Source organism: Eschrichtius robustus, chromosome 8 (assembly GCF_028021215.1).
Source record: "Eschrichtius robustus isolate mEscRob2 chromosome 8, mEscRob2.pri, whole genome shotgun sequence".
NCBI classification, from domain to species: domain Eukaryota; kingdom Metazoa; phylum Chordata; class Mammalia; order Artiodactyla; family Eschrichtiidae; genus Eschrichtius; species Eschrichtius robustus.
Genome location: NC_090831.1, coordinates 117,544,065 through 117,566,495, shown reverse-complemented (window position 1 = coordinate 117,566,495; position 22,431 = coordinate 117,544,065). Strand labels below are relative to the sequence as shown.

The 22,431-nt window shown below is 45.5% G+C and overlaps 1 protein-coding gene across 1 annotated transcript in view; it reads left to right on the top strand.

Moving 5' to 3' along the window:
• DENND11 (DENN domain containing 11) overlaps nucleotides 1–22,028 on the top strand; it is a 54,059-nt gene extending 32,031 nt beyond the window's left edge. The window contains exons 4-9 of the mRNA XM_068550129.1: nucleotides 13,562–13,715; nucleotides 18,117–18,255; nucleotides 19,160–19,291; nucleotides 19,430–19,580; nucleotides 20,101–20,169; nucleotides 21,833–22,028. Of these exons, the coding sequence (XP_068406230.1) occupies nucleotides 13,562–13,715; nucleotides 18,117–18,255; nucleotides 19,160–19,291; nucleotides 19,430–19,580; nucleotides 20,101–20,169; nucleotides 21,833–22,028 (841 nt within the window). The remainder of the gene's footprint in view (nucleotides 1–13,561; nucleotides 13,716–18,116; nucleotides 18,256–19,159; nucleotides 19,292–19,429; nucleotides 19,581–20,100; nucleotides 20,170–21,832) is intronic.
• Nucleotides 22,029–22,431: the final 403 nt, after the last annotated feature.

Below are 22,431 nucleotides of genomic sequence, written 5' to 3'. Positions count from 1 at the left end.
TTCTGTGAAAAATGCCAGTGGTAGTTTGATAGGGATTGCATTGAATCTGTAGATTGCTTTGGGTAGTAGAGTCATTTTCTCAATGTTGATTCTTCCAATCCAGGAACATGGTATATCTCTCCATCTATTTGTATCATCTTTAATTTCTTTCATCAGTGTCCTATAATTTTCTGCATACAGGTCTTTTGTCTCCTTAGGTAGGTTTATTCATAGATATTTTATTCTTTTTGTTGCAATGGTAAACGGGAGTGTTTTCTTAATTTCACTTTCAGATTTTTCATCATTAGTATATAGGAATGCAAGAGAGTTCTGTGCATTAATTTTGTATCCTGCTACTTTACCAGATTCATTGATTAGCTCTAGTAGTTTTCTGGTAGCATCTTTAGGATTCTCTGTATATAGTATCATGTCATCTGCAAACGGTGACAGCTTTACTTCTTCTTTTCTGATTTGGATTCCTTTTATTTCTTTTTCTTCTCTGATTGCTGTGGCTAACACTTCCAAAACTATGTTGAATATTAGTGGTGAGAGTGGGCAACCGTGTCTTTTTCCTGATCTTAGTGGAAATGGTTTCAGTTTTTCACCATTGAGGACAATGTTGGCTGTGGGTTTGTCATATATGGCCTTTATTATGTTGAGGAAAGTTCCCTCTATGCCTGCTTTCTGCAGGGCTTTTATCATAAATGGGTGTTGAATTTTCTCGAAAGCTTTCTCTGCATCTGTTGAGATGATCATATGGTTTTTCTCCTTCAATTTGTTAATATGATGTATCACATTGACTGATTTGCATATATTGAAGAATCCTTGCATTCCTGGAATAAACCCTGCTTGATCATGGTGTATGATCCTTTTAATGTGCTGTTGGATTCTGTTTGCTAGTATTTTGTTGAGGATTTTTGCATCTATGTTCATCAGTGATATTGGCCTGTAGTTTTCTTTCTTTGTGACATCTTTGTCTGGTTTTGGTATCAGGGTGATGGTGGCCTCGTAGAATGAGTTGGGGAGTGTTCCTCCCTCTGCAATATTTTGGAAGAGTTTGAGAAGGATAGGTGTTAGCTCTTCTCTAAATGTTTGATAGAATTCACCTGTGAAGCCATCTGGTCCTGGGCTTTTGTTTGTTGGAAGATTTTTAATCACAGTTTCAATTTCAGTGCTTGTGATTGGTCTGTTCATATTTTCTATTTCTTCCTGGTTCAGTCTCGGCAGGTTGTGCATTTCTAAGAATCTGTCCATTTCTTCCAGGTTGTCCATTTTATTGGCATAGAGTTGCTTGTAGTAATCTCTCATGATCGTTTGTATTTCTGCAGTGTCAGTGGTTACTTCTTCTTTTTCATTTCTAATTCTGTTGATTTGAGTCTTCTCCCTTTTTCTCTTCATGAGACTGGCTAATGGTTTATCAATTTTGTTTATCTTCTCAAAGAACCAGCTTTTAGTTTCATTGATTTTTGCTATTGTTTCCTTCATTTCTTTTTCATTTATTTCTGATCTGATCTTTATGATTTCTTTCCTTCTGCTAGCTTTGGGGTTTTTTTGTTCTTCTTTCTCTAATTGCTTTAGGTGCAAGGTTAGGTTGTTTATTCGAGATGTTTCCTGTTTCTTGATGTAGGCTTGTATTGCTATAAACTTCCTTCTTAGAACTGCTTTTGCTGCATCCCATAGGTTTTGGGTCGTCGTGTCTCCATTGTCATTTGTTTCTAGGTATTTTTTGATTTCCCCTTTGATTTCTTCAGTGATCACTTCGTTATTAAGTAGTGTATTGTGTAGCCTCCATGTGTTTGTATTTTTTACAGATCTTTTCCTGTAATTGATATCTAGTCTCATAGCGTTGTGGTCGGAAAAGATACTTGATACGATTTCAATTTTCTTAAATTTACCAAGGCTTGATTTGTGACGCAAGATATGATCTATCCTGGAGAATGTTCCATGAGCACTTGAGAAAAATGTGTATTCTGTTGTTTTTGGGTGGAATGTCCTATAAATATCAATTAAGTCCATCTTGTTTAATGTATCATTTAAAGCTTGTGTTTCCTTATTTATTTTCATTTTGGATGATCTGTCCATTGGTGAAAGTGGGGTGTTAAAGTCCCCTACTATGATGGTGTTACTGTCGATTTCCCCTTTTATGGCTGTTAGTATTTGCCTTATGTATGAGGTGCTCCTGTGTTGGGTGCATAAATATTTACAATTCTTATATCTTCTTCTTGGATTGATCCCTTGATCATTATGTAACGTCCTTCTTTATCTCTTATAATAGTCTTTATTTTAAAGTCTATTTTGTCTGATATGAGAATTGCTACTCCAGCTTTCTTTGATTTCCATTTGCATGGAACATCTTTTTCCATCCCCTCACTTTCAGTCTGTATGTGTCCCTAGGTCTGAGGTGGGTCTCTTGTAGACAGCATATATATGGGTCTTGTTTTTGTATCCATTCAGCCAGTCTTTGTCTTTTGGTTGGAGCATTTAATCCATTTTCATTTAAGGTAATTATCGGTATGTATGTTCCTATTCCCATTTTCTTAATTGTTTTGGGTTTGTTATTGTAGGTGTTTTCCTTCTCTTGTGTTTCTTGCCTAGAGAAGTTCCTTTAGCATTTGTTGTAAAGCTGGTTTGGTGGTGCTGAACTCTCTCAGCTTTTGCTTGTCTGTAAAGGTTTTAATTTCTCCATGAAATCTGAATGAGATCCTTGCTGGGTAGAGTAACCTTGGTTGTAGGGTTTTCTCCTTCATCACTTTAAGTATATCCTGCCACTCCCTTCTGGCTTGCAGCGTTTCTGCTGAAAGATCAGCTGTTAACCTTATGGGGATTCCCTTGTGTGTTATTTTTCCCTTGCTGCTTTTAATATGTTTTCTTTATATTTAATTTTTGATAGTTTGATTAATATGTGTCGTGGCGTGTTTCTCCTTGGATTTATCCTGTATGGGACTCTCTGTGCTTCCAGGACTTGATTAAGTATTTCCTTTCCCATATTAGGGAAGTTTTCAACTATAATCTCTTCAAATATTTTCTCAGTCCCTTTCTTTTTCTCTTCTTCTTCTGGGACCCCTATAATTCGAATGTTGGTGCGTTTAATGTTGTCCCAGAGGTCTCTGAGACTGTCCTCAGTTCTTTTCATTCTTTTTTCTTTATCCTGCTCGGCAGTAGTTATTTCCACCATTTTATCTTCCAGGTCACTTATCCTTTCTTCTGCCTCAGTTATTCTGCTATTGATCCCATCTAGAGTATTTTTAATTTCATTTATTGTGTTTTTCATCCTTGCTTGGTTCCTCTTTAGTTCTTCTACGTCCTTGTTAAATGTTTCTTGCATTTTGTCTGTTCTATTTCCAAGATTTTGTATCATCTTTACTATCATTATTCTGAATTCTTTTTCAGGTAGACTGCCTATTTCCTCTTCATTTGTTAGGTCTGGTGTGTTTTGACCCTGCTCCTTCACCTGCTGTGTGTTTTTTTGTCTTCTCATTTTGCTTATCTTACTGTGCTTGGGGTCTCCTTTTCACAGGCTGCAGGTTCGTAGTTCCCGTTGTTTTTGGTATCTGTCCCCAGTGGCTAAGGTTGGTTCAGTGGGTTGTGTAGGCTTCCTGGTGGAGGGGACTAGTGCCTGTGTTCTGGTGGATGAGGTTGGATCTTGTCTTTCTGGTGGGCACGTCCACGTCTGGTGGTGTGTTTTGGGGTGTCTGTGGCCTTATTATGATTTTAGGCAGCCTCTCTGCTAATGGATGGGTCTGTGTTCCTGTCTTGCTAGTTGTTTGGCATAGGGTGTCCAGCACTGTAGCTTGCTGGTCGTTGAGTGAAGCTGGGTCTTGATGTTGAGATGGAGATCCCTGAGAGATTTTTGCCGTTTGGTATTACGTGGAGCTGGGAGGTCTCTTGTGGACCAGTGTCCTGAAGTTGGCTCTCCCACCTCAGAGGCACAGCCCTGATGCCTGGCTGGAGCACCAAGAGCCTTTCATCCACACGGCCAAGTACGTGGGGGTTTTCTTGCCTTTTGGGAGGTCTGACGTCTTCTGCCAGCGTTCAGTGGGTGTTCTGTAGGAGCAGTTCCACGTGTGGATGTATTACTACTGTATCTGTGGGAAGGAAGGTGATCTCCGCGTCTTACTCTTCCGCCATCTTGCCTAGACCCCCCATGTGTCTTTCTGAATTACGGTTTTCTCTGGGTATATGCCCAGTAGTGGGACTGCTGGGTCATATGGTAATTCTATTTTTAGTTTTTTAAGGAACCTCCATACTGTTCTCCATAGTGGCTGTATCAATTTACATTCCCACCAACAGTGCAAGAGGGTTCCCTTTTCTCCACACCCTCTCCAGCATTTGTTGTTTGTAGATTTTCTGATGCTGCCCATTCTAACTGGTGTGAGGTGATACCTCATTGTAGTTTTGATTTGCATTTCTCTAATAATTAGTGATGTTGAGCATCTTTTCATGTGCTTCGTGGCCATCTGTATGTCTTCTTTGGAGAGATGTCTCTTTAGGTCTTCTGCCCATTTTTGGATTGGGTTGTTTGTTTTTTTAATATTGAGCTGCATGAACTCTATATATTTTGGAGATTAATCCTTTGTCCGTTGATTCATTTGCAAATATTTTCTCCCATTCTGAGGGTTGTCTTTTCGTCTTGTTTATGGTTTCCTTTGTTGTGCAAAAGCTTTGAAGTTTCATTAGGTCCCATTTGTTTATTTTTGTTTTTATTTCCATGACTCTAGGAGGTGGATCAAAAAATATCTTGCTGTGATTTATGTCAAAGAGTGTTCTTCCTATGTTTTCCTCTAAGAGTTTTATAGTGTCCAGTCTTACATTTAGGTCTCTAATCCATTTTGAGTTTATTTTTGTGTATGGTGTTAGGGAGTATTCTAATTTCATTCTTTTACATGTAGCTGTCCAGTTTTCCCAGCACCACTTATTGAAGAGACTGTCTTTTCTCCATTGTATAGCTTTGCCTCCTTTGTCATAGATTAGTTGACCATAGGTGCATGGTTTTATCTCTGGGCTTACTATCCTGTTCCATTGATCTATATTTCTGTTTTTGTGCCAGTACCATATTGTCTTGATTACTGTAGCTTTGTAGTATAGTCTGAAGTCAGGGAGTCTGATTCCTCCAGCTCCGTTTTTTTCCCTCAAGACTGCTCTGGCTATTCGGAGTCTTTTGTGTCTCCATACAAATTTTAAGATCATTTGTTCTAGTTCCATAAAAAATGCCATTGGTAATTTGATAGGGATTGCATTGAATCTGTAGATTGCTTTGGGTAGTATAGTCATTTTTGTCAATGTTGATTCTTCCAATCCAAGAACATGGTATATCTCTCCATCTGTTGGTATCATCTTTAACTCCTTTCATCAGTGTCTTATAGTTTTCTGCATACAGGTCTTTTGTCTCCCTAGGTAGGTTTATTCCTAGGTATTTTATTCTTTTTGTTGCAATGGTAAACGGGAGTGTTTCCATAATTTCTCTTTCAGAGTTTTCATCATTAGTGTATAGGAATGCAAGAGATTTCTGTGCATTAATTTTGTATCCTGCAACTTTACCAAATTCATTAATTAGCTCTAGCAGTTTTCTGGTGGCAGTTTTAGGATTCTCTATGTATAGTATCATGTCATCTGCAAACAGTGACAGTTTAACTTCTTCTTTTCCAATTTGTATTCCTTTTATTTCTTTTTCTTCTCTGATTGCCATGGCTAGGACTTCCAGAACTATGTTGAATAATAGTGGTGAGAGTGGACGTCCTTGTCTCGTTCCTGATCTTAGTGGAAATGCTTTCAGTTTTTCACTGTTGAGAATGATGTTTGCTGTGGGTTTGTCATGTATGGCTTTTATTATGTTGAGGTAGGTTCCCTCTGTGCCCACTTTCTGGAGAGTTTTTATCATAAATGGGTGTTGAATTTTGTCAAAAGCTTTTTCTGCATCTATTAAGATGATCATATGGTTTTTATTCTTCAGTTTGTTAATATGGTGTATCACATTGCTTGATTTGCGTATATTGAAGAATCCTTGCATCCCTGGCATAAATCCCACTTGATCGTGGTGTATGATCCTTTTAATGTGTTGTTGGATTCTGTTTGCTAGTATTTTGTTGAGGATTTTTGCATCTATATTCATCAGTGATGTTGGTCTGTAATTTTCTTTTTTTGTAGTGTGTTTGTCTGGTTTTGGTATCAGGGTGATGGTGGCCTCATAGAATGAGTTTGGGAGTGTTCCTTCCTCTGCAAGTTTTTGGAAGAGTTTGAGAAGGATGGGTGTTAGCTCTTCTCTAAATGTTTGATAGAATTCACCTGTGAAGCCATCTGGTCCTGGACTTTTGTTTGTTGGAAGATTTTTAATCACAGTTTCAATTTCATTACTTGTGATTGGTCTGCTCATATTTTCTGTTTCTTCCTGGTTCAGGCTTGGAAGGTTATACCTTTCTAAGAATTTGTCCGTTTCTTCCAGGTTGTCCATTTTATTGGCATAGAGTTGCTTGTCGTCGTCTCTTAGGATGCTTTGTGTTTCTGTGGTGTCTGTTGTAACTTCTCCTTTTTCATTGCTGATTTTATTGATTTGAGTCCTCTCCCTCTTTTTCTTCATGAGTCTGGCTAATGGCTTATCAATTTTGTTTATCTTCTCAAAGAACCAGCTTTTAATTTTATTGGTCTTTGCTATTGTTTTCTTTGTTTCTGTTTCATTTATTTCTGCTCTGATATTTATGATTTCTTTCCTTCTGCTAACTTTGGGTTTTGTTTTTTCTTCTTTCTCTAGTTTCTTTAGGTGTAAGGTTAGATTGTTTACTTGAGATTTTTCTTGCTTCTTTAGGTAGGCTTGTATAGCTATAAACTTCCCTCTTAGAACTGCTTTTGCTGCATCCCATAGGTTTTGGGTCGTCGTGCTTTCATTGTCATTTGTCTCTAGGTATTTTTTGATTTCCTCTTTGATTTCTTCAGTGATCTCTTGGTTATTTAGTAACGTATTGTTTAGCCTCCATGTGTTTGTGTTTTTTATGTTTTCTTCCCTGTTATTCATTTCTAATCTCATAGCGTTGTGGTCAGAAAAGATGTTTGATATGATTTCAATTTTCTTAAATTTACTGAGGCTTGACTTGTGACCCAAGATGTGATCTCTCCTGGAGAATGTTCCGTGCGCACTTGAGAAGAACGTGTAATCTGCTGTTTTTGCATGGAATGTCCTATAAATATCAATTAGATCTATCTCGTCTGTTGTGTCATTTAAAGCTTCTGTTTCCTTATTTATTTTCATTTTGGATGGTCTGTCCATTGGTGTAAGTGAGGTGTTAAAGTCCCCCCCTATTATTGTGTTACTGTCGATTTCCTCTTTTATAGCTGTTAACAGTTGCCTTATGTATTGAGGTGCTCCTATGTTGGGTGCATATATATTTATAATTGTTATATCTTCTTCTTGGATTGATCCCTTGATCATTATGTAGTGTCCTTCCTTGTCTCTTGTAACATTCTTTATTTTAAAGTCTATTTTATCTGATATGAGTATAGCTACTCCAGCTTTCTTTTGATTTCCATTTGCATGGAATATCTTTTTCCATCCCCTCACTTTCAGTCTGTATGTGTCCCTAGGTCTAAAGTGGGTCTCTTGTGGACAGCATATATATGGGTCTTGTTTTTATATCCATTCAGCAAGCCTGTGTCTTTTGGTTGGAGCATTTAATCCATTCACGTTTAAGGTAGTTATCGATATGTATGTTCCTATGACCATTTTCTTAATTGTTTTGGGTTTGTTTTTGTAGGTCCTTTTCTTCTCTTGTGTTTCCCACTTAGAGAAGTTCCTTTAGCATTTGTTGTAGAGCTGGTTTGGTGGTGATGAATTCTCTTAGCTTTCGCTTGTCTGTAAAGCTTTTGATTTCTCCATCAAATCTAAATGAGATCCTTGCCGGGTAGAGTAATCTTGGTTGTAGGTTCTTCCCTTTCATCACTTTAAGTATATCATGCCACTCCCTTCTGGCTTGTAGAGTTTCTGCTGAGAAATCAGCTGTTAACCTTATGGGAGTTCCCTTGTATGTTGTTTGTCGTTTTTCCCTTGCTGCTTTCAATAATTTTTCTCTGTCTTTAATTTTTGCCACTTTAATTACTATGTGTCTCGGCGTGTTTCTCCTTGGGTTCATCCTGTATGGGACTCTCTGCGCTTCCTGGACTTGGGTGGCTATTTCCTTTCCCATGTTAGGGAAGTTTTCGACTATAATCTCTTCAAATATTTTCTCTGGTCCTTTCTCTCTCTCTTCTCCTTCTGGGACCCCTATAATGCGAATGTTGTTGCGTTTAATGTTGTCCCAGAGGTTCTTAGGCTGTCTTCATTTCTTTTCATTCTTTTTTCTTTAGTCTGTTCCGCAGCAGTGAATTCCACCATTCTGTCTTCCAGGTCACTTATCCGTTCTTCTGCCTCAGTTATTCTGCTATTGATTCCTTCTAGTGTAGTTTTCATTTCAGTTACTGTATTGTTCATCTCTGTTTGTTTGTTCTTTAATTCTTCTAGGTCTTTGTTAATCATTTCTTGCATCTTCTCAATCTTTGCCTCCATTCTTATTCCAAGGTCCTGGATCATCTTCACTATCATTATTCTGAATTCTTTTTCTGGAAGGTTGCCTATCTCCACTTCATTTAGTTGTGTTTCTGGGGTTTTTTCTTGTTCCTTCATCTGGTATATAGCCCTCTGCCTTTTCATCTTGTCTATCTTTCTGTAAATGTGTTTTTTGTTCCACAGGCTGCAGGATTGTAGTTTTTCTTGCTTCTGCCATCTGCCCTCTGGTGGTTGAGGCTATCTAAGAGGCTTGATGGGAGGCTCTGGTGGTGGGTAGAGCTAACTGTTGCTGTGGTGGTCTGAGCTCCGTAAAACTTTAATCCACTTGACTGTTGATTGGTGGGGCTGGGTTCCCTCCCTGTTGGTTGTTTGGCCTGAGGCAACCCAACACTGGAGCCTACCTGTGCTCTTTGGTGGGGTTAATGGCAGACTCTGGGAGGGCTCACGCCAAGGAGTACTTCCCAGAACCTCCACTGCCAGTGTCCTTGTCCCCTCGGTGAAACAGAGCCAGCCCCCACCTCTGCAGGAGACCCTCCAACACTAGCAGGTAGGTCTGGTTCAGTCTCCCCCAGGGTCAGTGCTCCTTCCCCCGGGTCCCGATGCGCACAGTATTCCATGTGCGCCCTCCAAGAGTGGGGTCTCTGTTTCCCCCAGTCCTGTTGAAGTCCTGCAGTCAATTCCCACTAGGCTTCAACGTCTGATTCTCTATGAATTCCTCCTCCCGTTGCCGGACCCCCAGGTTGGGAAGCCTGACGTGGGGCTCAGAACCTTCACTCCAGTGGGTGGACTTGTGTGGTATAAGTGTTCGCCAGTCTGTGAGTCACCCACCCAGCAGTTATGGGATTTGATTTTACTCTGATTGTGCCCCTCCTACCGTCTCACTGTGGCTTCTCCTCTGTCCTTGGACGTGGGGTATCCTCCTTGGTGAAGTCCAGTGTCTTCCTTTCGATGACTGTCCAGCAGCCAGTTGTGATTCTGGTGTTCTCGCAAGAGGGAGTGAGAGCACGTCCTTCTACTCCACCATCTTGGTTAATCTCCCCAATGGTTATGTTATTTTTTAAATAGACTTTAGTAGTTAGAGATGTATACTGACATATTTATAGGTAAAATGTTATAAGGGATTTGCTTTAAAACATTTCAGGAAAAAGAGTGGTGGGTGGGTGGGCGGATAGGGTATAGATGTAACCATATTGATAAAATACTGTTGAAACTAAGTGGTGGATAATGGAGTCTATTATTCTCTTCTTTCTACTTTTTGTTTATGTTTGAAATTTTCCATATTGAAAAGTTTAAAAAGACTAAATATAAAATTAACATAGAGTTATTGCAGAAAACTGAAAAATGGACAAAGGCTAACGGGAAGAAAAAGAACATAATCCCACGAGCCAGACATATCTGCTGTTAACATTTATATCCTTCTGGTCTTTTTACCTTGTATAAATGTGTACATACACATTAATTTTAAAAAAAAAGAATGTTGAGGTCATTCAGTATCTAAATTTTCTGACTGACAGGTATGTTAACCTTTCAGTGTATCATGAATAATCATAGTCCTCATCGTCATTTTGGTGGTTCCTTAGCATCTCAGTATACAGGCGAATTACAATTTATTCAGTTGTTTCACTGTTGCTGGGCTTTTAGGCAGTTTCTTATTTTTCACCACCGTGAACATGAGTATCCTTACGGGTAAATGATTGTTCATATCCATATACAGATCTTTAGCCCTCGTTCCTAGAAGTGGAATCATTGGGTTGCAGGGTACGTACAGGGTACAATTGGATACAAATTTCAAGTGACCCTTCAGAAAGGTGGTACCATGTTGTACCTGCACCAGCAGTAAGTGGGAATACCTGTTTTTCTGTACTTGCAAGGCCAGAAGACAGACCGGTGCAGAGCAGTAATGAGTACACAGGAGTGATGAAGTGTAATTGCTGTACAGAGGCATCTCTGATACTTACATTGGGTGCATTATTGCCCGGTGTGGTGGGGAAGGGAGAGTTAGTTGCAGTGGGCATCAGCATGGACACATAGCTTATGTTGTATCAGTGAAGGGGCTGTGGGCTTACGTAGCACCGCAGTGTCTCTGGTCCTTCAGGGGAATCCTTGGTCTGGCCCAGAGCCCGTGGCTTCAGGTCAGTAGCGCATATTGTGCCGGTTACTCTCTCATTTCTACATTGTCATGTCTCTTGGGCAGTTTCCATAGATACTTGGGCTGTGTTCCTTAATCTATGTGTCTGTGTAGATAAGATCACCAGGAAGGCCTCCTCATGAATCATCTTTGAAGCCCAGCTTATCTTCCAACACTCTCAGCCTTGTTTCAGTACCTTTGGGTTTATCTCGGTGTTAACACTTTGATAATCAATCTTGTTTATTGCAAAATCTATATAGTGTTTAAAATTTGAGGCTTTCATAAAACGGTTGTTTAACATTTATCTGGGAACTACCAATTTATATTTATGTCAGTGTTCGTGTTCTGTATTCCATATGATTGCCTTGTTCTGTCCCATCAGCCAGTGGTATAGGCTGTCAGAGAACAGGATCCTGAAACTAGCTTTTTGTGTAAGAGACCCTAACTTAATAGTGAGCTTTTCTTTAGAATCTTGGTTCAAGTATAGAGTTTAGTGTAGTCAAACAGGTAAGACAGTTAATTCAGAGGCAAATCAACAAGGAACCTAGAAAATAGTAGCCAAAATATAGTATTAAAAATACAATAAAATGCTTCCCACGGTTCTTTTTAAGGAAATTAGGTCCTAATGAACACAGCTTTGAACTTAATTGTCTGTGTGTTATTTTGTAGTAATCAAGCTTTTATCCCTTTGACACATCCCTGAAGGGTGTCTGAAGTCGGCCATCAGAATCGTCAGACACAGCTTAGCCCCCATGGGTTTCCCATCTAGCGTGTGAACGTTTGTAAGAGTGAAAGAAATGATTATAAGCACACATACCCCCAGGGTCATTTGTTATTACATCACACGACTGCCTCCTTTTGCAAAGCTTAAAACAAAATGTATAGGAGCCCCCAGATTAGAGAGCTATCACCCAGAGAAGAGTTTATTTTTGTCATCTTTTTTTGGGTGTACTTGATGATTTTTTTTTCTTTTTAAAAATGTAAATTTGGGACCTCCCTGGTGGCGCAGTGATTAAGAATCCGCCTGCCAATGCAGGGGACACGGGTTCGAGCCCTGGTCTGGGAGGATCCCACGTGCCGCGGAGCAACTAAGCCCATGTGCCAGAACTACTGAGCCTGTGCTCTAGAGCCTGTGCTCCGCAACAAGAGAAGCCACCGCAATGAGAAGCCCGCGCACCGCAACGAAGAGTAGCCCCCGCTCAACGCAACTAGAGAAAGCTCATGCGCAGCAACGAAGACCCAATGCAGCCAAAAATAAATTAATTAATTTTTTTTAAAAATGTAAATTTGCCTGAAGTTCTCTTCCAGGGCTTGCCCTGAATCTTCCCCATTTACCCACTGTTTCCGAGCCCTCGCTGTGCACCTGGCTAGACTCTGCCCCATGTGCTAGGGAGGAAGGAACCTACTGTGAGGGGCTGAGATGTATGAGGCCCATTTTCTGCTTAACTCCATTTACACCTCAGAATGATATCGCGGTGTTACTAGTATCTGCGTTTTTAAGGAGGGGGAAAAAAGCAGATTTTGAAAAGTTCAGTAGCTTGACCGAGATCTCACAGGGAAGAAGTGGCAGCCGTAGCCTTGACGTCAGGAGCTGTACATCCCTCTGGAGCAGAGATGTCTGGGGAGCAGCAGCTGGGTACCGGTTGGATTGTGCGAATGTTGAATCTGAGTTTGTGTCAGTGTTTGGAGGAAGCCGGCAATGACAGGTTGCCTTTCAGTCATCGTTGCACCAGGGCCAGCCGTAATCAGCGACGCCTCCCCTTGCTCAGTAAAGCTGTATTTTGATTCTTTTTCAGTGTAAGAGAATGGAAATTATAGGGTTCTAAAGAAATTTAAATGGACTAAAAAGGTTTTAGTGCCTTTTATTTCTCCCTATATTAGTTTCCTAACGCTGCTCTAACAAAGTACCAAAAACTAGGTGACTGAGAACAACAGAAATGTATTATCTTACAGTTCTGGAGGCTAGAAGTCTAAAATCAAGGTGTCAGCAGGCTTGGTTTCTCCCCAGGGCTCTGAGAGAGAATCTGTTCATTGCCTCTCTCCTATCTTCTGCAGTCTTTGCTCTTCCTTGGCTTGTAGATGCATCACTCTGATCTCTGCCTTCATTTTCACATGGTGTTCTCATGTGTGTGTGTGCGTCTGTGTCCAAATTTCCCCTTTTTATAAAGACACCAGTGATACTGGATTATGGCCTCATTTAAAATTCAACCCATTGTGCTGTCAGTAATCATAGTGCCAATATGGTACCCACGGTCCTCCTGTGCTTGACCTGAAGACAGGATTGGATTCTCCATTGTCCAGATGCTCCAGGGCCTCGATGTTGCTTTCTTGATTTTGGGGTCATTTGACAGAACTACCCACAGCCAAGTCTCTGCCACCCGAGCAGGCTAGGGTGGGGAAAAAAAAGAGATTCTGAGCTTTTTATTACTTTATTACTTGGTGCAAAAATTATAAGCCCTTCGTGACATCCAGTAATTGTTTTCCATTATTTGAGACATTGAGGGGTACTCTCCGTCTTATTCTTTTGTATCAGCAAAGCAAGAACACGAGCATGCGTTCTAAACAAAGAGCAGCTTTCAAGCAGGGAATTTGTGGTCTTCCAAGTTACCCCTTCTCTGGGAAGCATCCTTTGCTGGAGAACAATAGACATTAGTCACAGTCTGTTAATTCCCCCTCTTTCCCAGGAGGAGGAGATTGCATCCACAGCACTGTTGGGGAGTTTCAGAGCCTATGTTAGAGTTTTCCATAAGGAGCTTCTGTAACACCAAAGGAGGCGTTCTAGGTGACCTCAAGAATGGGGTCTCTTAGTTTATCCAGGCCTTCGCCCTCCCCACCCCCACCAAAGTATTACTTCCCTTGGGGCCAGGGAGTGAGTGGCAGGTCTGTGGGAAGAGCCATTCTCACTGTGCGTGTGTGTCGTGCAGACACCAGCTGGAGACACCGGGACATTACTCTCATCTGGCAGCATTCTACGAGGACAAGAAGGGGGTGCTCCACGCCGGTCCGGGGAGAGGTGGCAGCCTGCCCCCTGTCTACTGGCTGCCTTCCATCCACCGATACATGTACCCCGAGATGAAGGTAGGTCAGCCAAACTCTCTCACAGCCCTGGACTTAGGTCTGGGGACAGCAGTTGTTGATTATTGTTTTAATGAATAAGGAAATTGTGTCTTGGGCTGATGCCCAAAGTCTGCTTTTGATAGAATAGGATTGTAACCTAAGCATTTGATTCTTTTAAAACATAAGGCAAGTTATCTTAAACTAATATGCTTTCTAATACTTCTATAATCATGGTGCAAAGCTGTATTGATAGGCCAGTTGTGGTGGACTCCAGGGGGGATGAGGTGGACCTGATTCTAGTGATTGCTTCAGGTAGTTTAAAGGCAGACATTTGAACTAAAGATGAAGAGTTTGAGCAGTTAAGATATTTCTTAGTTACAGTAGTTTTGGTTTTCCTTTATTGTGTATTTTTTTCTGAAGTACTTTGTAAATACTAGAATATGTTTATTTACCATTAACAAAACACCCAGCCAAGTGTTAGGCGTTGGGAAGGTACAAAGATCACTCCTCCTCCTCCTCCTTTTTCCCCCGTCCCCCCTCCTCCATCTTCCTCTTCCTCCTTCCCATCTCCCGTCCCCTACAGGTGGTCGCAAGATACTTCAGTGGAAATTTCAGGCTCCCTGGTAGAGAAATTATGCCATGAGTTCTAGAGAACTCTGGGAAGGCACCTTGGAAGAGGAGTTGGTCCTTGAAGTATTTGGCTGGGGGAAAGTGAGGGAAGCTAGTTCCAGACTGAGGGAAGGCATGAGCAACAGTGGGGACCATGGTCCATCACTTTGTCAGCACCTTCTGTGAGTTAGACATTCTGCTGGCTATTTATCAGTACCTGTTGCAGCACTCTTTAAAGTGGATTTTATTTTTTTTTACAGATAAACCAGTTGAGGTTTATAAAGGTTCAGTGACTTGGTTAAGGCCTTATAGCTAGTAGGAGATAGAGCCAGGATGTAAACACAGGCCTGATGCCAAGGTCAGTGCTCACTCCTTACCCCACTTCACTGCCTTTGTGAGGTCGTGGGCGTGAGAAAGCACAGGGCAAGTTCATGGGATGTGAGCAGAATAGTTTGACTGGGATTGAATTTCAACGTCAGCTGGCCAGGAGAGAAAGGATTGGAACAATAGGTTGGAATCAGATTGTAGAGACTCTTAGATACTAGACCATGGAATTTGAACCTGAATAAGTACCAGTTAGGGTCTTGTTAGGAAAACACAAACTATGTCAGATATGTCAATACAGGGAATTGGTAATACAGGAATTGGAAAACCAAAGGCTCAGAAAGGTAACAAGATAACCTAAACACTAGAAATACAGACAGTGGCTACCACCCTATATTAGTTTTATCTGTTGCTGCATCACAAATTGCCCCCAAATTAATGGTTTAAAACAGTACATATTTGTCTCTGTGAGTCAGGGATCCAGGCATGGCTTAGCTGGGTCCTCTGCTTCATGGTCTCTCATGAGATTGCAGTCAAGGTTGGGGTCTTATCTGAAGGCTTGACTGGGGAAGTATCCACTTCTGAGCTCACGTGGTGGTTGGAAGGATTGAGTTCCTTGAGGGCTGTTGGACTGAGCGCCTTGCGGACTATTTGTTGCCCCCAGTGGGTCTCTCCAACATGATGGCTTGCTTCAACAAAGCCAACAAGTGAAAAAGACTGTTAGCGAGATGCAAGTCATAATCCTTTGTACCTAACCGTGGAAGTCACAGCCCTGCAATGTTGCCGTATTCTGGTGGTTAAAAGCAAGTTACTCAAGAGGAAGAGGCGGTTGCATAAGGCCATAAACACCAATAGGTGGGGGGTGTCCCTGGGGGTTTGGAGGCTGCCTGCCACGTGCTCCCGGGGCTGGAGTAACAAAGAGGGGAAAGTGACATTATCAAAACCGCAGGAGCTGGGGGAGGGGCCCTGCACAGCTGGCGCTCAGACCGCTGGCACTGTGCACCTGCATCGTGTTAAGAAATTTTAAGTATATAGTTCGGTGGATTTTTTACAAAGTGAACACATACATAAAGAAAAATTTCAAATAAGCTTATAAAGTAGAGGTCAGATTTAAGACTGTTACAGAGGAAAAAAAAAAAAAAAAAAACCTGGGAAGTGAGAGGAAGGCAGGATTGCAGTCTCTCTGAGAGGCCCAACAGTGGCTGGTAGATGTTCCCCCAGGGAAATGGGAAAGTGGGAGAGAGACAGAAATGGGGGGACTGAGCCCCAGGAGCAGGTGAATTTCCTAGGGGGATACAGGTGAAAGGTGAGGGACGAAGCGTGAACCCCGAGGGGCCTGCCAGCAATGGTGACGGAACAGGAAGAGGAGAGCGTACCTGGCATGAAAGGGCAGAGGGAAAACAGAGGTGGGAACTGTGCAAGTCAAGGGAAGAAGCTACAAGGCCGCGAGAAGGGAAGTGGCTTGGAGCGAAAGCAGGAGAAATGTCGGTGGTGCTGTGCAGCTGGACAGGAGAAGGGTCGAGGCGCAGCCTGCGGGGCCGCCTCTCTCCAAAGGGAGGAGGGCCCCTCGCCGGGCCCAGGAGGGGCTGCTTCTCGTACCTGCAGGCCTCCGCACGCCCTCCTGCAGTCCCCCACCCCCCACCCCCCCATCACGACTCATATCAGCCTGGCCTTTACGGGCTTGTGCACCTGCCTCTGCCGCCAGCCTGTAAACTGTGCCAGGGCAGGGCCTGGCCTTCTGTTCATTGTGGGAACCAGACTGCTTAGCTCAGGGCACAAAGCGAGCACGTGGGAAATGCTTCTTGCCAGAAGGCACACGTGTCCATGAATGAATGAATAAATAAGTACAGGCAGAATTGAGGACTGATGGTTTACTCTAGGATTCCAGGGCCCAGGACACATTTGGACAAAACCCTGCCAGGCCTTCGTGCAGGAGAAGCACACGTTTAGGGTGTGAAGATAAGCAGAGTGGGCGCTGAGAAGAACCTGAGGGGCTTTGGCTCTGTTCTGTCTGGTTGGCGGGTGGAGGCCGGCGGGGGCTGAGGTGGAACAGTCAGGAGGAGGGAGGGAAGCAGAGGATGCGAGGCTTTCACGAGAGAGTGTGATTGGAGGCAGTGAGCAGCTGTGGTCTCGCGCTGCCCCTTCTCCCGGAGAGTTGGGACGTGGTGGCAAAGGAGTGGCAGAGGGCAGGCGGGGCCCCTCGGGGACAGCCCTTCCGCAGGCATGGGGTGGGGGTTGGCTGTGGTGCGGGGCGATGCCTTGGGTAGGGAAGCCCTCTCGCCGGTGGTCCAGAGGAGGCAGGCTGGTGGACCGCTGCGGCCACCCCGGGGCTCGGGTGGCGGTGCCCCAGAGGGCTGCCAGGTGTCACACCCAGCGCGCGGCCTTGGTGCCGGTGGCACCTGCCTCCAGAAGTGCTCTCACCTGCATCCCGAACGGCTAAAGAGCAGTATCACTTCTGACGCTTTAGCGTGCAAGTGACCTTCCAGAAGGCTCACAAAGCACCTGCCTTGAAGCCTCATGTCTCGTCGGCGACAGTTGTGGCTGCTGCATGTGGCTTTTCCCACGTGCCAAGGGTTCCACACGGTTTTTCTCAAATGGTCCTTCTAGCCATATGAAGGATGCGACAGCGGTCTCCCTATTTTACAGATGAGGAAAGAGAGCCCGAAATGCTGGCTGGCTTTCCCGAGGCTTCCCTGTGAGTAGAGGGCAGAGCAGGACTGGCCCCCAGCTTTCCCTGGGTCAGAGCTCGAGCTCTTGACCCCGGGATGCGCCTTGGCGGCAGGGTCCCGGGAGGCGACCCTCAGGGTTGAGGGCTCCTCGCACTGAGAGGAGGCGGGGGTGGGGTTAGGTGCAGGGGCTTGTGTCAGGGAGCCCCGTGGGGTAGCCCGTCATCTGTGCCCACACGTCACCTCGCACGGGAGCCGGGTCCCTGTACTTTTGGGGTCTCACCCGGGACTTGCCCGCACGTCACCTCGCACGGGAGCCGGGTCCCTGTACATTTGGGGTCTCACCCGGGACTTGCCCGCACGTCACCTCGCACGGGAGCCGGGTGCCTGTACATTTGGGGTCTCACCCGGGACTGTCAGCGCATCCTTTTCTTCCTTCCAGTGCTCAGTCGTGTTGGGAGCTGAACTTTCTCACTGATGTGTCCGTCACCTCGGAGAGACTCTCCGAAGTTACGTCCAGCTTTGCTTCTTCTGCACCGCTTTCCCCGGGGAAAGTAGTTTAATGATCCCTAAACTCACACTTCAGTGTATCAGGGGAGCTGTTGAATGATGGACCTCTAGTTTAAAGATAAGACTTTCAAAGTGAAAAATACCATTTTACGTGGAAGTAACCGTCCCTTATTGTATCTGTTTGGTGGTACCTTGGTTTTTTTTGTTGTCGTTGTTGGCCGGGGAAGGGGTGGTTAGCGCACACCTGTACTGAATATTTTTTGCAATATTTCTAACAGGCGATTCCCCTCCCACCCCCTTTTAATTTTTTCAGATCACACACCCAGCTGGCTGCATGTCTCAGTTTATTAAGTTCTTTGGGGAGCAGATCCTCATCCTTTGGAAATTTGCCTTACTTCGAAAGCGCATTTTGATATTTTCTCCCCCTCCAGTGGGCGTCGTATGCTATAGAGGTAACTAGAAGCCAAAGTCAGGGACTCTTCCCAAGTTCTCTGCAACAGAAACTGCCCCAGTCTTTCCAGTGTTGACCAAGGCCAGAAGGGATTGAGCCAGATCAGGGCCTCGGGGGTTTTAGGCCCGGGAGTGACACGGTTGGATTAGTATTGTAGAATGTGGACTCTGGCGGTGCGGAAGACGATCGGGTAACACGTCAGTAGTCTGGTGAGGGAGAAGGGTCTGGATTAAAGCAGAGAGGATGGATGCTTGATATGTTTAAGAGAGAAACCTGACAAAGTCTGGCGTCTGGGTGTAAGGTGCTGACGTATGTGAGGTAACGGAGGAAGAATCTAGGATGCCGAGGACGGTGAGGCCACCAGGCGGGGGACTGAGGAGGAGCAGGTGGGGGGCAGCGTGACAGAGTTACCTTGGACGTGACGAGTTGCTGCTCTGAGGCCTTCTCGAGCGGTACTCTAGGCACTGCTACAGTTGGGTCAGGACCTTGGGGGACACGCTGGGCCAGAGAGACAGACCTGGGGGTGGCACAGAGGCCGAGCTGATAGCCGGGGGTGGGGGTGCCGTCATTTGGGGAGAATGTGAGTGAGGAGGGACGTGCCAGCATGTAAGATGCGGGCCCGCGAGGTGAGCCAGTGAAGAAGGCGGAAGGCAGAGGGGGTGTAGGTGTGCAGTCAGAAGAGGGGAGGGGACCAGGAGACGCGGGGCTCGCGGTGGGTAAGAGTTCTGAGAAGGGAGAGGGTCAGCAGCGCCAAATGCTAAGCAGGACCTCGAGAGACGAAGACTGAAACGTGTCCGTTGGGTTTGAGCGCCTTGGTGGAGCTGACAGCTCTGAGAAGCCGGCCGGCAGGCTGGGAGGGAGGGGCCGCAGGGGCCCGGGCGGCCTCACCCCCGCTGTCCCCGCAGTGTACTGCTGCTGCTGCCTGGCCAACGTCTCCCTGCCGGGCATCGGGGGCACCGTTCCCGAGTCCAAGCCTTTCTTCTACGTGAACGTGGCCGACATCCAGAGCCTGGAGGTGGAGGTGTCCTACGTGGCCTGTGAGTACGGGGCCCGCCCCATCCTGCCCGCACGTCCCTGGCGGGGTCGCCCGGGGCCCCGATTTCCCGGCAGGGTCGGGCTGGTTCCCTGTAGGGCCGTCCTCCGGGGTCCTGCCGCCTGAACCCCAGCTCCCGCAGGCACCACCGAGAAGATTTTTGAGGAGAAGCGGGAGCTGTACGACGTCTACGTGGACAACCAGAATGTGAAGACGCACCACGACCACCTGCAGCCGCTGCTGAAGATCAACAGTGCTGACCGGGAGAAGTACCGGCGGCTCAACGAGCAGAGGTAGATGAGAGCCCGGGGCTGGGGTGCCGCCCTTGTCGGGACAGCCGGGGGGCTCGCGTCAAGCCCGCCTGCCGCCCCTTCCCTCTGGGCACATTTCTGCCCCTCTGCCGGGAGCCGGGGTTGAGGAAGCGCCCAGCATATAGTGATGGGCAGCAGGCATGTGTGGGGTGACTCCTTTCTGGCGGCCTCTGGAATCTGTGAAGCCCGAGGAAGCGTGTGGGTATCAGTGGCGAAATAAATGGCCTCATCACGTCATCCCTATTTTATGACAGTTAGGAAAGGTGGTCACTTGAGTGGGATTACACGGGGCAGAACCAGCCCTGAACTCCAAGCCCTGTTGATCTTTGCTGCTGCCGCTCTCCCTGCCTTTGGACGGGGGCCAGGGTGCGTGTGTCGCTCTGGATCAGCCTCCTTCCTGGGAGGCGGTGGCCCGTGCAGATGCCTGGCCGGTGACCTAGCCCGTTGCTGGGGTCCTTGTAGCTGCGCCAGAGGCTGACGGTCATCTCCCGCCCCCTGGCAGGCAGATGCTGTTGTATTCCCAGGAGGTAGAAGAAGATTATAACCCTTGTGAAGAGGACCTCTTCGTGCTGTAAGTCGGCCCAGGCGGTGGTCGTGGGCCTCCCCGTGGGTCCCTTAGCACTAACGGCTTTAGCCTGGGTCCCTCCCGTGTTACCTGCTGCAGCCCAAGGATGCCCTTTATTGCCACCAAGGGCACTTCGAGCTGGGCTCCACACAGAGTCAACCTGAGCCCCAAAATGCTGTTAGGGGGACCCAGAAAAGTTAAAGCAGCAGGGGAAGGTTATTAAGAGAAAATGGGAGTCCCCGCAGTTGTCTTCCTGTTGGGCATTTACACCCAGATGTCTGCTGCATAGGAGCTCTGTGTGTCCCTCAGGATGCAGGGACTTCTCATTCCATTGCTTCCTTTGAATAGAGCAGTTCCTTGTACTGAGTATTATGGGATAATCAGAAACTTAACTCTTGAATTGAAAGACATTTCTTTCCTTCAGAGCTGTTGGTGGTCAGGGTGGGAGCCATGGCCTTTATACCTCGTTGCATTGATCTCATTCATAAGCAGCTGTGTGAAATAGTGCTCAGTGATAAGAACAGAATTGTAATTGAACCAGAAACAATTTTCCCAGCTTCCGGCTTGGTCTTCCCTACCCCGCCTCCTGGGATGGGGGTGGGGAATAGCACTTGCAGTTAGAACTGTTTCTGGCCTTGATATTGGCTTTGATAATTCAACAAAGGTGCAGTACTTTGATTCCAATAAAGTGTACTTTCTAATGCATACATGCTGTTTAGCTGTAAAAGTATCTGGGAACTGAGCAGAGAACCAGCAGTCTCATCAAGGCTTGACAGTCTATTGAATCTGAAATTCCAGAGCGCCCAGAGCTGCTTTGGGCACTAGGCACCTTGCTCTATGCAACACAGCTGAAAAGTCTAGACAGTTAATGCCTTTTCTGACTGCAGTTCATATATTCATACAGTACTGTAAGTTTGTGACATTCAAATCATGCTCTGTGCATAATTAAAACAAAAAAAGCAATCGAAAGAACCCAGCTGCGTACAGATGGTGATGAGCTATGGCGATATCGGTGCCTCCAGGCTGACTCCCCTTCCTCCTTCACTGCCCGCTCCAGCACGGCTGGCTTCAGGTTGCCCCGTGCCCGCCCTGGTGCCTCTGAGCTCCACCTTTTCTGTGTGGGTACCTCAGGGGCTGGAGAGCCAATTCAGAGCCCTTCTCTGCCTCTAGGAAGGCTCACCTCCTGCTGCCGGCTCTAATTACCCATCCAGGGCTTTGAAGGTGAATTTCACTTTCTCACATAAAGTCTTGACCTCAGAACTGCATTATCAGTTTTTTTGGTTTTGTTTTCTGTCCTTCTCTTCCCTTTATGACTAAGCAGAAAGAGAGGAACAAAGTTTATGGGGGCCTCTCCCTACAGATGTGTTTAAACCCCTAGTGACCTCCCTCTCAACAGGAAAATAAGTTTTTGGCAGTCAGGCCGTCAGTTGCTTAGAGATTTTGCTCATACCATGGTTAACGCCAGTTCTTTGCTGACCTTAGCGGCACTTGAATAACCGTTTAACTTTTATCCTGTTTTCTTCTTTTAAAAGATATGTCTGAGTTTTGAAACCATTTAAAAGTATATCAAGCAAAGCAGTGTAGTTTTGGTTCCCCATGTGCGGCTTACTTGGTGAGCTTTCGTGTCTTTTCTGCCCTCCCTTTCCCACGTCTTGTCTTGTGAATGCAGGTTTTTCCTAGAGCAAAACAATCGGATATTTCAGACTTTGCTGGAGGTGTCCGCCAGTCAAGACAAAACTCTGACAGCTGAGCATGCCCGGGGCATGGGTCTAGACCCCCAAGGAGACCGGAGCTTTCTTATGGACCTGCTGGAGGCCTACGGCATCGATGTCATGTTGGTCATTGACAACCCCTGTTGCCCATAGGAAGGATGAGTTCACCCAGGCCCCAGATGGCCTGATTTTTAATTAAGTTGACACAAAGGAACACTGTTTATACTTCCAACAAATGTAACTTTTGCATCTCCTTCCCTCCCTCCCAAGAGGTAAGACGAGAGCACCTTGGTTTTGTAGGTCGTTGGAAGCTACCACCTTCAGAGCTGCCGCCGGTGTGGTCTTAGGAGTTATCAAAGCAGATGCTCTCATTGCCTTGTTGAGGGACTTGAGGAGATGGGGCGAAGACCGCATATCACCAGGAGCGGGCCGAGCTCTGGAAACGTGGGGCTGGGCTGCTGAGAACGTCTGTCCGGTCTTTGTCGCTTGACATATCAAGAATAAGAGAACTCTCCAGTGTGGCGTTGGATGTCCACCTGCCCGAAGCAGAAGCTAG